Source organism: Ambystoma mexicanum, chromosome 1q, assembly GCF_040938575.1.
Source record: "Ambystoma mexicanum isolate Mex_15411 chromosome 1q, UKY_AmexF1_1, whole genome shotgun sequence".
NCBI classification, from domain to species: Eukaryota; Metazoa; Chordata; class Amphibia; order Caudata; family Ambystomatidae; genus Ambystoma; species Ambystoma mexicanum.
The window spans coordinates 1,110,275,386-1,110,292,143 of NC_090922.1; the positions used below are offsets into that span (position 1 = coordinate 1,110,275,386).

The 16,758-nt window shown below is 47.3% G+C and overlaps 1 protein-coding gene across 4 annotated transcripts in view; it reads left to right on the forward strand.

Annotated features, from left to right (window-relative positions):
• CCDC18 (coiled-coil domain containing 18) overlaps nt 1–16,758 on the forward strand; it is a 2,185,916-nt gene that overhangs the window by 1,968,603 nt on the left and 200,555 nt on the right. For all 4 annotated transcript variants that reach the window (XM_069641832.1, XM_069641829.1, XM_069641831.1 and 1 more), the window contains one exon: nt 16,103–16,240. In XM_069641832.1, the coding sequence (XP_069497933.1) occupies nt 16,103–16,240 (138 nt within the window). The remainder of the gene's footprint in view (nt 1–16,102; nt 16,241–16,758) is intronic.

Here is a 16,758-nt window from a genome sequence, read left to right on the forward strand (position 1 = left end):
ACTCTCTTGGTGAGTTCATCGTTCTCGTGCTCATGTTCACATACATGATTCTCCAATTCATTGACCCTGGTCTCGAGGCCTGTTAGATTAGAATTTACTTCAGCGATGGAACGCACCAAGGAGTCTTTTGAGAACTGAATCTCCAGCTTTATCGCCTGCGTGATGTCCTGCTTAAGAGCTTTTAGCATTCATTCAAAGTCTTGCCTGGATAAGACGAGATCAAAAGTTGACTCAGACCCCCTGCGAGGCATGGATTTCCGCTGTAACCGACTGCATCTTCTGAGGTGCAGGTGTAGCTGAGGTCAGGTAGGCCGTGATCTCGCTCCCTTTATGTTTGTGTCCCGACCTGAGCATTGCAGCCCACCCAGAAGCTATGCCCGCAGGCAACGGTGCCCTGGAATGCCGGTACGCCTACAGGTTAAGGACTAGGAAAGCTGCGGGCAGCAACCAATACCCCCCCGCCTTAGGGCATTCACAAGCAGGGATTATGTATGGCCCTCCAGCTCAGTCTTCACAAAGGTTTCTTAGCAAGGGGCTCACCTCACCAGCCAGTCACCAGATCACTGCCTCCAGAACCAAGCCATCAGCCCCTCAGGCCTGGGCAGCAGACTCCAAGCATCCAACCCGCTCCCCTGCCAGTTGGAGCGCTCACCGCCCCCAGCGTTCAGATCTCCGCCGACACCAAGAGACCATGAGCGCCTCGTCCCAGGCAGTGAGTCAGGCTCCGCTTCCGCACACCCCCCCCCCCACCCGCGGAGCAGACCGAAAAGGGCAGGACGTTCCCAGAGGAGAAGGTGGGAGGGGCCCGCGCCGCAAGGACCCGGCCTGCAAGCCACGATGCAGCTCCTCCTCCGCTCCTCCCCCGGCCAGCCCGAACACTGTCTGCGCGGCACACTCTTCCTCCGTGTCTGCCTCGGGCGGGGAAGAGCCAGAGCGTCACCGCCTCACCAGTTGATCTGCTGTATTCCAGCAGGCTGTGTTGCCCTCCGGAGCTCCTCCGCTTTTGACCGGCACAGCGATATGGCAGTTCCAGGCTCCACACCACCTTTACTGTACCCAGGCATTGCGGAAGACGGTTCCAACGGTCTGCCCGCCATCTTGCACGCCCGCGGTCTCTCAAAAGCAGGGCTCCAAATAACGCAGGAATCCACTTCCAAGGGTTCAGATCGGTTCCAGCGTAGCCCCTCCGACTTCAGGGCTTCTCCCCTCACCTTTCGTATGCAGATACTGGATATCTGGGCATTTACTAGCCTATATTCAGGCGCCCTTCCCGGAGCCTACAGCAGGCACGTCCACATGGCGCCCTGCCTGGCCAAGCCCCCATCTTTTACATTTTTAAAAGTGGGGGATGGCTACTGGTGAGGTCCATAATGATGGCAGTGTCTGTGTGTATTTTACATCCTGACCCTAATTTCACTGCATTTGTGCCTTTTTTTCACTGAAAAACGAATTTAGCTGTGTGTATTTTACATCCTGCACCCTAATTTCACTGCATGCGTGCCTTTTCACTGAAAACCAAATTTATCTGTGTGTATTTTACATCCTGCCCCCTAATTTCACTACATGAGTGCCTTTTCATTGAAAACCAAATTTAGCTTTACATCCTAATTTAAATGCATTTGTGCCTCTTCCGTTCTGCACTCAAATTTGCATTGCTTTTTTTCTCCCTTTGTTACTACTAGGCCACCTTTGAGATTAGGCCAGAACTGTGCAGTGTAGTCACCCTTCTCTTTCAACTTCCCTCCGCCAACCTAATGGCACTCACCATCCCTCCTATCTTGTCTAAGTGGTACTCTATCTCCTATGGCCCTCTCTCACTAAGTCTGGAATGAAAAAGCACAAAAGTGACATCCTGCGTGCAAACCCTAGCCTTCCCATCGCAGACATCTATGTCAGCGCCAACTCCAGAGAGGTCTTCACGGATATCCTTTTCTCTGTCCCCTCTCCAGATCTTTGTACTCCTCATCTCTACTCTCTCCCCTTTCACTTCCTCTCCCATTAACGGTGGCACCAAGTGGGAAGTCCTCTTGGCTGGCTTCCTATCCTTATGTTGCATCGTTAATGTCTACCACACTGGTACTATCCTGGTTCAGGGTCCTCAACTCAACCTCCTTTCTGACCGGATCCTGCCTTCCCTCATTAACTTCCTTCTGTTGCCTCTCCCCCTACCACTCTCACGTCCCCCCACACCCTCAACACACCCCCACCCACACCCCCAACATAAAGAAAACCCAATTTACCTTCTCTTCATGCTCGCGCCAGTTCCCTTTCACTTCCGTGATCGGGAACTGGCGCCGCAGGGTCTTTTTTCTTTTTCGGGAGCTGCAGGGGCTTTTCCTGCCCACTATACTCTAAAGTATAGGCCTTGTTTTAATTTTTTTTTATTTTCGGGTGTGCTGCGGGGGTGCCCCCCGCAACACCCCGCTCACTATACCACAAAGTATAGTGAGCGGGGTGTTGCGCGTGACACCCCACAGCCCCCGCAGTCTTTTTTAAAAAAAGTTTTTTTCTGTCTTTTCGTACGGTCAGAACTTTTTTTTCAGTCCAATCGTACAATTCCACTCTTAATACCTGTTCAACCAACAAACACTGTGCTGACTTCTGCTTCCTTCTTGAAGACCCTGACCTCGACATTCTCGCTCTCGCCGAGATTTGGTTCAATGCCAGCTCAGTCACTGCTTTTGACTCCCTCCTCCCTGACTGCTTCAAGATCATTTCCAAGCCTCAACCTCACCATGCTGGCAGTGGGGTCGCCTTAATCTATCCTGAGTGAGTTCCTTCTTCCATCGTACCCACCCAACTCTATTCTTCCTTTGAGAGCCTGGTTTGCAATTGGTCATCTCTCCCTCTTCCACTTTTACAATTGCTACCATGTACCAGCCTTCAGGTGTTTCCACCCTGTTCCTCTCTGAATGGGCTGATTTCTGCTCCTCCCTACTTTCAACCACCTTCAACCTACTCCTCTTGGGTGACTTGAACATCCAATTGGACTCCCCTGCCTCAGCATTCACTCTTTTTATTGACCTCTGCGCCTCTCTTTCCCTCTCCATTCTCATCTCCGGCCCAATCCACTCAGCTGGACACACCCTCGACACCATCATCCACTCAGAGCTCTCTCTTGCTCCCCCTCTGGTCACCCCTCTCTCTTGGTCAGACCATTCTCTCATCTCCCACCTAGGTCCCTTAGGCCCTCCTACCGCATCCTCAAAAGCGCTGCCAACCTCGTTCTCTAAAATCTTTCCAATGAAGCGAGTGTCAGCTGCTGCCTTCTACCTTTATCCCCCTTTCCACACTACCTCTGACTCTACCACCGACCCTGCTCTCAGCAACCTTCACTCAGCCATCACCAATACTCTTGACATACTTGCCTGTCATGAGGATCTGCCTGAAACCCGCCTCTAAGCGTAACACCTGGTGTGACTCCAAACTTGCGGCCCTGAACAGAAAGTGCAGACCAGCGGAACAGAAGTGGCAAACCTCAGGTTCACCCTCTGACAAACTAGCCTGCCGCCTGCTCCAAAGGCAATACAGACTCTATCCGTGCCAAGAAAAGGGCCCACATTTAGCCATGGGTATTGGGTGCATCCAATAACACGGCTGAACTTTTAAAAATCTTCTGGGGGAGCCATCCAACCCTTCTGCAGTCTCTTCCTCCCCTCTTCCTTCTCGGGCCCTCTGCAACGCACTGGCCACACACTTTGCCACCAAAACTCAGGTCATCCGGAACACCCTTGTTATTTACCCACCAAACCCATCCCACACCCCCTTGACTCCCTTGGCCACTCAACCTCCTCCTTCCGTCTTCTCCTCCTTCACCCCTGTCACACCTGAAGAAGTTACCAGATTTGTCGGCTCTATGAAGACTTCTTCCAAACAGGTTCCCCCCTACTCTTCTTGAACCATCAAGGATAACATTGGCTCTCTTGCCCCCACACTCGCTGATTTCTGCAACCACTCTTTCTCCACTGGTTCTTTCCCCTCCTCCCTCAAGGACCTTGAGCGCTCGTTCCTAAAAAAACCTTCAGCAGACCCTATCTGTCCATCCAACTACCACCCTATTTCAATCACCCCCTTCCTGGAGAAACTGCTGGAGAAGCTGGCCTTGCCCCAACTGAACTGACACACTGAACTTGTTGGTCTCCACAATCATCAATCTGGATTCCAAGCATCCAGAGGCACTGAAACTGTTCTTCTGAACACCCATGAAGAACTGCTTGCATCCCTGGATTCCAACTCTCCATCTGTCCTCATCCTACTTGATCTCTCGTCTGCCTTTGACACTGTCAACCAGTCCATCCTCATACAGAGGCTCCAAAATACCCATAGTATTTCGGAACGGGCACTGGAATGGCTGACCTCTTTCCTAAGTGACCACTCTTCCTATGTCATCTTGGGCACCTTATCCTCTCCTACTTCCTTCTCCACCTGTGGTGTCCCCCCAGGGTTCTATCCTCTCCTTCTGGCACTTTAACATCTACCTTGATCCGCTGGCACTCTTCATCTCCCCAACTTCCAGTGTTATGCAGACGACGCCCAGCTCTTTTTCAAACTTATTGCTGACTCACTCGCACCTTCCTTCATTCCTGACTGCCTATCTGACATCCAGGCCTGGTGCACTGCCAACGATCTCTGCCTCAATGCCAGCAAAACTAAGATCCTTGGGACCCCTGCGTCCTACGTCTTCCATCTCTCTGGCCTCCCACTTTGGGCTCTCCCCCCTGCTCCTTCTTATGAAGTCAGAAACCTTGGAGTCATCTTTGACTCCGCTCTCTCCTACCTCCCTCACACTTAGGGCATTGCTAAGAAGTTCCACTTTCAACTCTTCCTTCTCAAAGGAATTCTCCCATTTCCCACTTTCCCCCAGAAGTGCAATGTTTCCCGAGCCCTGGTTCTCTTTAGACTTGACTATTGCAACAGCCTCCTCCTCAATCTGCTTTCTTCCACTCTACGACCCCTTCAGCTAATCCAGAATTTAGCAGCAAGACGTATCCTTGGCCTTAAGCCCAGGGACCGCTTCTCTCCTGCCCTAAAAAGTCTCCACTGGCTCCCGGTTGCTGCACAGATCAAATTCAAATCCCCCTCCATTTTCCACAAGGCTGTCTGGCGACCACACTATCTGCAACTTTTACAAAATACTCTCCTACTAGACCTTTACCTTCCTCATGCACCAACTCCCTGTGTGTAAAGCATTTTGCTAAACAGACAGCAGGAGGTCGTTCTTTCCTCAGCTGGATCCCTCCTTTGGAACAGCCTCCCCTCCCTCTGCGTCTTAAGCAGGACCTTCTTAAGTTCAGAGAGAACATTGTTAGGCAGAATTGTATGCAGTACCCTTTGGGAACACTACACACAATTAAGACTACAAGTGACGGTACAATTTCACCTTTGGTACAAGCCTGTACTACACCGTTATAGTGGTAGCAGTAGCGGAGCAGCCAGACTTATCTCAAGAGTAAGTGAGCAGTACAAATAGTTACACAAAGGACAGCAATTACTATGATTCAGGCAAACACTGACTCAAGGTTTCTATGTAAAAGAATATATATTTATTTACTCAACAGTTGTATAATATTTCACTATTATAAGCAAGGTAAAAATCCCAATCATAAACACACCACACCTCTTCCCTTAAATTCTTGACAAGTTAAGCTCACAAATGAAGTGGGAGCAAAATGGCACTCCAGCAATTTAAAAGGGCGGGAAAGACAGTTATTAGAAATTAGGCAACACCAACAGGTAATTACTCTGAGCAATTTCAACAAGAGAGACTACAGTGAGGAGATCAGCTAGAAAAGTCTTGGGGCCAAAGTCAATGGGTCAAAAGTCTTTTGCTCAAGATCACACAGTTCAGGGTAGTTTGCGGTAAAGTTTGTGGCACAGATTCCGGACGAGGTTGATTGGTAGAAATGTTAGTTCAAAGAGAAGAGAAGGACAAGCCCTCAGGTTGGAGAAAGATTTCAAACACTTTCACTGCAGTTGAACGAAACGGACAACCGGATTTGCACAGTACCTTAAAACGGAGAGGGAGCTGTAGCTGAGGCGGACGTTCCTGGCGGTTCCTGCAGGCTCACGCTTCCTGAAGCGACTGTCGGACTGATCAGAAGTAGGAAGACTGGAGGGTCCTGCGCCACCATGGGAAGAAGCCAGCAGCAGAGCAAAACAATGAATAAAAGGTGCGCTCCTTAAAACCCAAGCAGGGTCCGACCTTCCTGGCTATCCGGCCCACTGTAGCTCTGTACAGCGAATTCGACCAGAGGAGGGGTCCTGGCTTCAAGTTTGGGCGAATTGGTTGGTCCCACCAGCTCAAGGGAAGAAGTTTCCTGGAGGATCTTCTCTGTCGTCAGATTCGGAGATTCAGACCTGCAGCAGGGCTTCACCGGGCGGTTCAGTCGTGCTAGGGGTCCTCTTCTTCCAGTTCCTCGTTGGTTCTTTCGTTCCAGTGGCGACTCTGCCTTTCCAGTCCCATAGACTTGCTTTTTATGTCGTTTTCCCCCATTCATACAGCCTGGCTGTCAATCACACAGCAGGGTGGCTGGCCTGGTAAGGCCATTCCCCTTAGCCAATCCGACAAGAGTGCGACTTGGGTTACCAAGGGAACCCATGGCAGGGGTCCGAAGATCCCTCCCTCACATCCTTCCTACCTAGACTATCAGGCGCCTTAAGGAGGGCTTCTGTGCAGAAGCCCACACAAAGACAGCGAAAAAAGGAGTCAACCCTGGTTTGGCGCACAGAGAAAAACACGAGAAAGACTTTAACAAAAGAAATGGCAAATAAACCCAGCCGCCACCAAAATAACATGTATTTGGTCAAGATGGTTTATGTTCGAGGCTAATATAATAGCCTAAAACAATACCACGTTTATATAAGATAATCGTGGTAGCAAAGTTAGGGTAGTTACCACTGCCATCAGCCAAGTCTTAATCTTAAGGGAGCGAAACAAGGCTCCAAGAGGCACAGACAGATAGGGATAAGAGTTAACCCTTTCCAATACTCCATGTAAGATGGGGTGTACCGGGTCTGTGGTATAAAGTGACTATATAAAGTTAATGGCAACTTTACCTGTTTCTGGGGGACAGTAGTCAGCTCCAGAAAATGGAGTCGGTGGAAAGTCTCAAAGACAACCCTGTGTCACTGCACTGAAGGTGCTGTGTAACACACATAAAAATATGAGGCCATGGAGTAGGTGAGGCTCCAGTGCTCAATATCACACAAAAAGTGAAAACACACACAGCAAAACACATGTAAGAGTGGGGAAAAAAGGCTCACACTCTTACCAAGTGAAAAAAAATAAACCCTAGAAATCCAGCAAAGCTGCTGAGGGACTCAGTAGGTAAGGGAAATTAGCCATTCTGGAGAATTCTCCCTAACACACATCAAGACTCTCGTCTTTTCCTCCTACTTCCGTCTTCCCTCCTCTGATAATACCACAGTTTCTGTGATTGTGTCTTGGACCCTTATGCTTCATTGGGGCCCCTGACCATTCACACCCAATCTCCCCAGCTTCTGTCTACCTTCAGCACAACCTATGCAATGGAGACTTGCACATTTCCACCCAAAGCGGCGCCCGGCCGCATAGCACTTGCCATACCTTGCGCTTCATCTGTGGCTCACCCTCGCGCATGGATAACCCAGAACCTACCCCACTGCCCTCTTCCTTGCTGCACTTGCACGTTCTGAATACTCACAAGGTATAGTAGGTTTGGCTGTCCCTTCCCCCACTGTACTTTTGTATTTGTTAATTGTGCTGCAATCCCATGTTCCTTCCCTGTTGCCCTGTGGGTGCTTTGAAACAGAATGTATAAGCGCCTAATAAATAAACACATAGAATGAGCGACTAAGGAGCATAATCATAGATTTACTTGCAATGGGCAAACATATAAGGGTATTGATTACTGAAACCCTAATGTACACTTTAACCACCATACATGTGCAGTTTTGATATGTTGTACTGTCAGGCTTATTAGCATGAGTTCTAAATTGTCTGGGACACAGTATTTGGAGAAGGAGGAAAGCCACACCCCAAGGGTAGAGGACTGACTTTGGTTTAAGTGGTGCTCTTATTTTTTCTGCATTGACAGATTTAGCTTCCTACAGCCTTGCCCCCACTAGAACATCATTACATGAAGTCCAGTCCGGGGATGGGACAACATTGTTTACTATCCAAGATTTGTCTACACTTTACCCCTGAGAGGGCATGTCATGTGTACTGGTGCACCAAGTATTTAATGTTTATTTGTCGCTACTGATTTTGGTTTTATGTAACATGCAAGATTCAAAGATACTATATATTGACCTAATGAACTCTGCTATATATTTGCTCCTAATTATGGCTGCAACCTGCATTAACCAACATGAGAGCATCCTCTCACAAAGATATCATAGGGACACTCAAATAGCTCATTTTACCTTACATGGAAATTGAAAAGCAGGATTCACTGTCTTCTAGAATGTGGGAAACAAAATATATAATCATTCTACCTTACATACATGACCGAATATACATTTCTAACAGCAGGTCAGTCCGATGAAAAGGCTTAAAATTATCCCATGTTAAGGCAGTCGTAAGATAGATTGTTAATGCTTGCGAGAAAGTCGCGACTATTACAGCTCTCGAGAATGGGTGTGGCAGTTTTTCCATGCACCATAGTTAACATCAAAACAAAGGGTAGCACTCTATATAGTTAACACTATGCTTTTTGTGAAAGAGGGAGTACTTGAAGATCGAGAAGGGAGATATATTGTATTACATGGCATGCTATATAATCACAATCACTCTACTTAATATGTATGCACCTGTGAGAGATCAACCTACCTTCTTTCTTGAGTTCTCAAAATGTGTGGCATTTCTCACGGTATTCCCTCAGAAAAACAAATAAGAAAATAAAAAGGCCGAAAATGCTATTTTTTAAAATCTGATTTTTTTTACTTTTTTCTCAATAAATAGATAGGGAGTGGGGTAAGGGAATAGATTGAGATGAGGGGAATTGTTTGGGGGGCGCTGCAGCGGGTGACTTCACTCACATTTAAAAAAACAAGTGCAACAAAAAGAAAAAGGTATTTTGGAAATTCGAATGAAAACAGTTTTCAGCCACATTTTATATTCAGCATTTCAACATAGAACCTTTCTCGAATATATAGAATTTATCTGGGGGTGGTTTCAGTCTGTCAAACGAGCATTAAACAGACATCCCCCATCTCATCCTGAACTATTGTGATGATTCATCAGATGTCGTCACTTCTCCTGAGACTGGTTCCCTTCCCATGAGGCCAGGGAGGTGAGGCTCTGCCTGATAGTCCTCTCTTGGGGTGGTATACTGCAGAGCGATCTCATGGGGATGGACTCTGCCACCCCCCGCCCCATTCTGAGGAGGACGAACACCTGGGTAGAATTAGGCACGACATTCCCAGCCTAACCTTCCCAAACCTTTTACCATCTTCTAACCAACCTCCACTTGCTAGCCCTTCCATTTTCTATTGTGGGATTATACCATTTACTGACTCCAGTACTGAGACGAAGAAGAATACCTGGGAGGCAGGTACTGGCACAGAGAGAATGCATGGATGCAGGAAGAGCACTTCCATGAACTCAGATGAGCGATCTAGCCTTCCACGAAGAAACATAATTGCACAGGCTTTAAAACCTGAAGAAGGACTTGACATGCCAAGCTGTGCCTGGAGCAAAAGCGTTTTTAGAAGCTGTTCAGCGTGGGAGATTCAAAGCGGTGGAGACAGGGACGCAGTCAGAGACCCATCTCTAGCAGGTTTGATACAAGACCCTGCAAGAAGCTGGCGAGGCGACCCAGAAGCGTCGAAAGCTGTAGATGACGAGGCAAGTGCAAAGCCGAGAGAGTGGAGCCCGGCAGGAATATCCCAGAAGGTATGGGAGAGAGCAGGCTGACCGGTGATGGCACAAGAGGGTACTGGCAACTGAGTAACAACACATGGGGAAACAGGGGCAGACACTGGTCCCCTAATTTGAAAGAAAATACGAGAGAAGTTTTCATGAGAGGACACCTTCCTCGTGTCAGTGATAGTTCCTAAACCACTGACCACCAGGGAAGGGTCAAGGACCCCAATATGAGAATGTGACTTTTGCATCCGAGGATGTCTTCCAACTGTTTGTGGTAGCCCCAAAGCCACTAACCATTATAAAAGGTTTGAGAACCCCAACAATAGAGAGCAAGATAAAGATAAGAATCATCCTCCTTGTGGCAGTACTTGTCAGGGAAGTGAACCAAGTGGGCCAACTCAAAGAAGAGGTCAAACCAGAATTGGGACTTGTAGGTGTGAAACCTGATGGGAAGAAGACCAGGAGAAGGGACTCGTTCTCCCTGGTTGTAATGAACTGAGAGCAAGATACCAGGAGAAGGGAGTCTTTCTCCTGGTAGCCCAGTAACTGCACTAATGTCCAAGAAGGCCCGGGGAAAGAGTAATTCCCCCAGGCAATCTGAAAGCAAAAGCATACATCAGGAAAAGGGAGACATTTTCCGGACCCATCAAGAAGGAGTACCAGAGTGTTTGGCACTCTATCATCAGGGCAAGGGAGCTGTTCCCCCTGAGAACACATGAGAAGTATTGTTTGGAACTTTACTAGCAGCGAATGGGAGCTATTACCCCTGACAACTTGCGAGACACAAGACTGTTTAGAACTGAATAGAACCCAGGAGAAGGGATTCATTCTCCTGTGATCAGCCAGAACAATACTACTTTAGCTATAGTTTCTAGTGCGAGGGTCAGAATCAAGGTTTTCATGACACAGGACGCTTGACATTTTGAGTTGACTGACATCCTGACAGTCACCTTGGATCTTTTAGTTGGGACAGAGACCCCCCTCACACTCCCTAGAGATAGGGAAAGGTAGGTATTCGGTTCTCTTTTTCACTGAATAAATGTCTTTGCCCACAAATATTACAGCTTTGATCAGACTCATCCTTCTACACCGTTACACCAGTTTTGGTAATATAAGCCCCTCCCTGCCTACCCACATCCTGTTTCATGATTCGCTGTAACACTGGCAGCAGGGCCGTTGCTGGCAATTGCAGGTTCTTGGAACTGTTGTGGCACCGTTGTGTATACCAGTAAGTGGGATTTGTGGGAGCACAGGATGTCCAGGAAGGTGGTGCTATTGCGGGCCTGAAGCTCATAGGCAGCATTAAAGGGCCCACTATTGCAGCTTTATGCTGCATCGACAGAGGTTGTGCGATTGCAGGCCTTTTCCCTCAGTGGGGTAGTGACCCCATCTTCTCCCACTCAATAGACTTTGCTGTTGCGAGTCTGAGTGAGGGACAGCTGCAGAAGGCAGTAGACGCACCAGAGGAGTATACACTCACATGGAGACGCATGGTCATGCATTATGCGTTGTTCTGGAGCCAGCCAGCCCTTAAGCGTACAAGTAATCCGCCCCATAGTGGCTGAAAGATCAGACTCTCATTAGAGCCGTGAATCTAGAGTACTCCTACGTCCCATCCCCTTTCCTCCATATTGATAGGGTGTCTGTCCTAAGCGAACGGAACTGGAACACTTTTGCACAGCACAAAGGTACATTTCCCTTTTAAGATATTTAAATTGTGCGTGATGCGCCACAGTGTGGGCGTGGCTAGCCCTGCTGAAACGCGTCAGTCCGTTTTACTGCAGTTAAGGGACTGAACGCTTGCACAATGCGTGCAATTTTTTACTGTGCACTGATTTCCCTTTACCAATTTTTTCAATTTCTGTCATTTGCCCTACCGGCAACCCCAGTCAGGCTTTTATGACTGACAATACCGATTTTACAACCTGTGCTTCTTGCAGCCAGCATTTTTCCTGACAGCAGATCCCCACGTGCACTCTCTGGAGTGTTTAGACCTGGCCACTGGTGTGTGTCCTGTTCCTCCTGTCACGTGCTATCGCCTCAGACTTTCCGCAGGGGACTTACTTGGTGGAGAGAGGTGTTACGTGCTTCGCCTCCTGGCCATATCAAGGATAAGGAGTTTGTTTTGCCACAACTTTCGAGGCAGGTAAGTCAGGCACCCAGCGTAAGCGGGAGGGATGCAGCCCTGCAGCAGTTAGCCACCACGTCATCAGCGTCTGCTCTTAGGCCGTCTTGGCTTCTACCAGTTTAAAAACTAAGGTACTCTCTGGTACTGGGACCGGAGCAGTCACTAATGTTCACTGGTGGTGACCCCAAGGGCCTTTGTGGTCTAATACCAGATCTCCAAGACCTGAGGTGATACCTCAGTGTCATAAGCCTGGCAGGCCCAAATGGCCTGAGGATCTTCGACCTTCTGCAGAGTTCTCTTAACTAAAAACACCTCAATTCTTGGTTCACGCCCCACCTAAAAAATCTTAGGCTGGCTAAAAGAAAACTTGAAACCATTTGGAGACTTTCCCCATCAGTCAAAAATAAACTCAACCTCTCCAAAGCCTCCTCCCAATACAAGAAAGAAATACTATTAGCCAAACAAGAAACCTACAATACTAGAATATCCAACTCAAAATCTAGTGTCAAAGAACTGTTCAGCATTCTGAAAGAATTAGAGACACCCGTTGTACCCCAAGAAAATTGCACCAAGGATAAACAATGGTGCTCTAGCATACAACTTGCCTTAATAAACAAAGTAGCAAACCTACAAACCAAAATTGCCATCAAGAAGGCATCACTAACACCACACATCCTTCAGAGTTCAGCGCCACCGCCCCAGCCCAAGTTGGGAGCCCGATTCTGCTTCTCTAAGGTATCGACCATAGAGGTAGAAAAGGTCATCCTGGGACTTAAACCGTCCAACTGCAAAGGCGACCAATTCCCAGCACAACTCATCAAGGATGCTGCGAGAGAACTGTCGCCATTTATAACCAAACTAATCAACTCCTCCTTTACCTCAGGCTCAGTACCGATCAACCTAAAAGAGTCCTGGGTACTGCCACTACTAAAGAAGCAAACCCTTGACCCTGCCATTCCGACTAACTTCAGGCCCATCACGACGGTGCCCTTTCTTCTAAAAATCTTAGATAAAGTGGCTTACTCGCAAATTCAAAGCTTCCTAGAGACTAACCATTTACTTGGAACCCGTCAATCAGGCTTCCGGCCGCAACATGGGACCGAGACAGCGCTAATAGACCTTAAGGCCCAAATAGACGATTGCAGAGACAATGGCCAAGCGGCCCTACTTCTCCTCCTGGACCTATCAGCGGCATTCGACCTAGTGGACCACAAAGTCCTCTGTAATCACTTCGACTCGGCAGCCCACTTCTCAAAAGAGGCCATAATTTGGATCAAGTCATTCCTGAGCAATCGGACCATGAGAGTCTTTGCGCCATCAGCCTCAGCAGATCCAGTCCCCATAACCTGCGGTGTTCCACAAGGGTCCTGTGTATCACCTACCCTCTATAATGTCTTTACGAAGCCTCTCTTTGATGAATTGGATCATCTGGGTATTGCCTACACTAACTACGCAGACGATACCCAGATCCTCCTCCCGCTATCAGGAGACTACGCCAAGGACCTGGCCCTAGTGAACAGAATTTATAGCATCGTTCAGGCATGGATGGCCACACACGGCCTATGCCTGAACGATGATAAAACTGAGCTTATCATCCTGGGCACCACTACCTATATATCCAAACTCAGCCATGATTATGACAACTTCATTATCGATGGGAACAACATAAAAGTAGCCCATGAAGTAAAAACATTAGGATTTTACCTAGACGCCACCATGAACTTTACCAAACAAGTTAACTCTCTAGCTTCTGCCACAGCATATACATGCAAACTTATCAGAGCGAGCAAACAATTCCTCTCCACAGACAGTTGCATTACACTTGCCAGAGCCTTGATACTATCCAAATTAGACTATTGTAATGGACTTTACATTGGAGCTAATAAACAGACCATCCACAAAATTCAAGTGCTCCAGAACAATGCTTTGAGAGCAGCACTCAAGATAAACAGAAACGAACATATATCCTCCACAAGAAGAGAACACAAATGGCTCACCACCATAGACAAAATTCATCTCAAAATCGCTTCCCTCACCCACAAATGTATCAACAACAAAGCTCCACCTTACCTCATGGATAGATTACGTAAAAGAACCTCCTCCAGACCTACCAGAATAGCCAACGCAAACTGCCTTCAAGTCCCGCGTTTCAAACTTGCCACTATAGGAGGTAACAGCTTCCCGGTTAAGGCGGCGCAGCTATGGAACTCCCTCCCCCATGACGTCAGAGAACCTCAGCCTTTTGCTAAATTCAGACAAAACCTCACCAGGTGGCTGAGAGCCAATGACAACTAACTAGTCCACTTGTCACATTGTACAATACTATATATAACTATATATTACGTGAACAGGAGCATGCTCCTCGCACCCCTGTCCTGGATCTCTCCCTGTTCATATTTGCTTGCTATAATTCTGCTTATGTCTCCCTGTTCACATTCGATTGCTGTAATATTGCCTATGTCTACACTTCCTGCCTTTTTTTCTGTACTTGCAATGGCTGAGCATATCTGTAACCAAGCTCAGCGCATCTTTGTACCCCCATTTCTATGTACCTGTAACTAAGTTGAGCATATCCTTGTCCGCTTGCGCCCTGATACTCCAGGGTATGGCGCGCTATACAAATTAATAAACTAAACTAAACTAAACTAGATTCAGTGGGGTACGCCCCAAAGATCTGCAAGGGTCTCATAGAAAGAAGAGCTCTGCATTGAGCAAAGATCCCTGTATCTCTTGCTTGCCTCACGGAGCAGGTTCTACAACATTTTCAGCCTGCGGGGCAGTATTGCAGCCTTCTCAGGGTTTGACACACTTACAGGGGCAAGCACGCCCCCTTCAAAATGGCAATTAAGGAGCACAGAAAACTCCCTCAGTCTTTGTGTCCCAGGCAGCGGAACTTAACATTGTACTCTCGTGTTGTGTAAGACTACTTTCTTGATTGCAATCAACTCAGCCAGGAGGGATGGTGAAATACAGGTGCTCTCTTTTAAGCTGCCTTGTCTAGTCTTCCACAAATGTAAGGTCCTGATGTGTACGAATCCCACCTTTTATACCTTTACCTCAATGAGACTTTAGTACTGCAAGTATTCTTCGGATACCCTTGCACTCCTGCTGAGCAGGCACTCCACTCTCTGGATGTCATGCACTGAAGTACTATGGTTCCCATACTAAGATGTTCAAAAAACCTTTGCAGCTGTTCTTTGCTTTTGGGCCTACGGCCATTGGAAACGGGCTGTCGAAGTTGTCCATCTCCCGCTGGGTTTCACCTTGCATTTCCTTTTGCCATCAAGTGCCCAACAGGCTGCTTCCTGGTCAATATAAAGCACTTTCCACAATGGCAGTTTCGTCTACCACTGCTTTCCATTCCGGTGTTCTCCTTGAGGACATCTGAATGGCATGGAGGTCTGTCCACACCTTTACAAGGTTTTACTCTGGTGACTTAAACTTGACAGAGGAGTATTTGATTGGAAAAGTTGTCCTTTGACATCTATTCACCTAACGTAAGGTTTATCCTGTAGGTGAGCTTTTTCCCTCCTCCCAATTTGGCATTGTATGCATGTTTGTGTAGCCTGCTTTGTGTAATCTATTCCAACATCGTGTGTATCAATGAAAGATTCAATGCCATAGAAGGAATAAGTTACCTGTAACTCCTGTTCCCCAGCATTGGTATCTTTCATAGATTCACATGCAGCCCTTCCACCTACCCCGCATGTGACTCATCTTGACTTGTTTTGGCACTCCAATATACGTTTTGCAAATCTGAAGATGGCCTCTAGGGGAGGAGCTGCTGGCGGGGATGCCTACTGGCTGAGGGGTACATTACCTAGAACAACACTAAGAGAACACTCAAGTGATTGCAGTTCTTCATTTCAAATTAAACTGCTTTAATGTTACTGAGGATTCCCAGCCTGATGACGGGGAATATTCAACCAGCATGTTAATCTATGAAAGATACCAATGCTGGAGAACAGGAGGTACAGGTAAGTAAGGTATTCCTTACATGCTGCATAGTTGGGCTTACAGGGAATACCTTGAAGTGTTACTTGTTTTTTTGGAACTTATGGTTAGTTAGGGTGTATTGATTTGTTCATTAAGTTATTTGTTAATGTGTTAATAATTTTCCTTTGTAGGAAATCCATGGAAATAAATTGGCAGAAGAACTGGGCGCTTTACAAGAGCGTGAAACTTGTCTAAAAGAAAGACTGCAAGTTGAGGTAAAGAAATTAAAAACCGAGATTGAGTCATTAAAGGATTCCCATCAGCAGGAGGTAAGAAGGCAAATTTATCGGCTAAATATTGTTATCATTGGGCCCTTCAAAGGTTTCTTCAAAATATGTCCATACTGAGACCATAGCAGAGTGCTTTTAGTGGCGGCAACCTTTTGAAATTGACTCCTTTCGCCCTCTATTCCTCTGTCAGTCCACCTGACATTCAGTTAGGGCAACCAAATGCAAGGGAGTGATTAAATGTTTTTAGGTGTTAAGTGTTTTCTGATGTCATGAAGAGGAAGACAGGGATTTGTGTAACGAGAACATGCCACATAATAAATTACAATTTTAATGTTGCAGTAAGTGTGGAGATAATCATGCTTCTCCAGCATGGGGTCTGGCATGGATTCACATGCTCATGAATATTCCCCGTCGTCAGGCTGGGAATCCTCGGTAAAGAAAAAACCAGTATCAGTTTCGTTTCTGATCTGTCTTTCGTAGTAATAACCAATCACTGGTCTCTGCGTCATACTGACCACAGCCAATGACTGCCCTCTACCTAAGCACCGCCTCTGGCA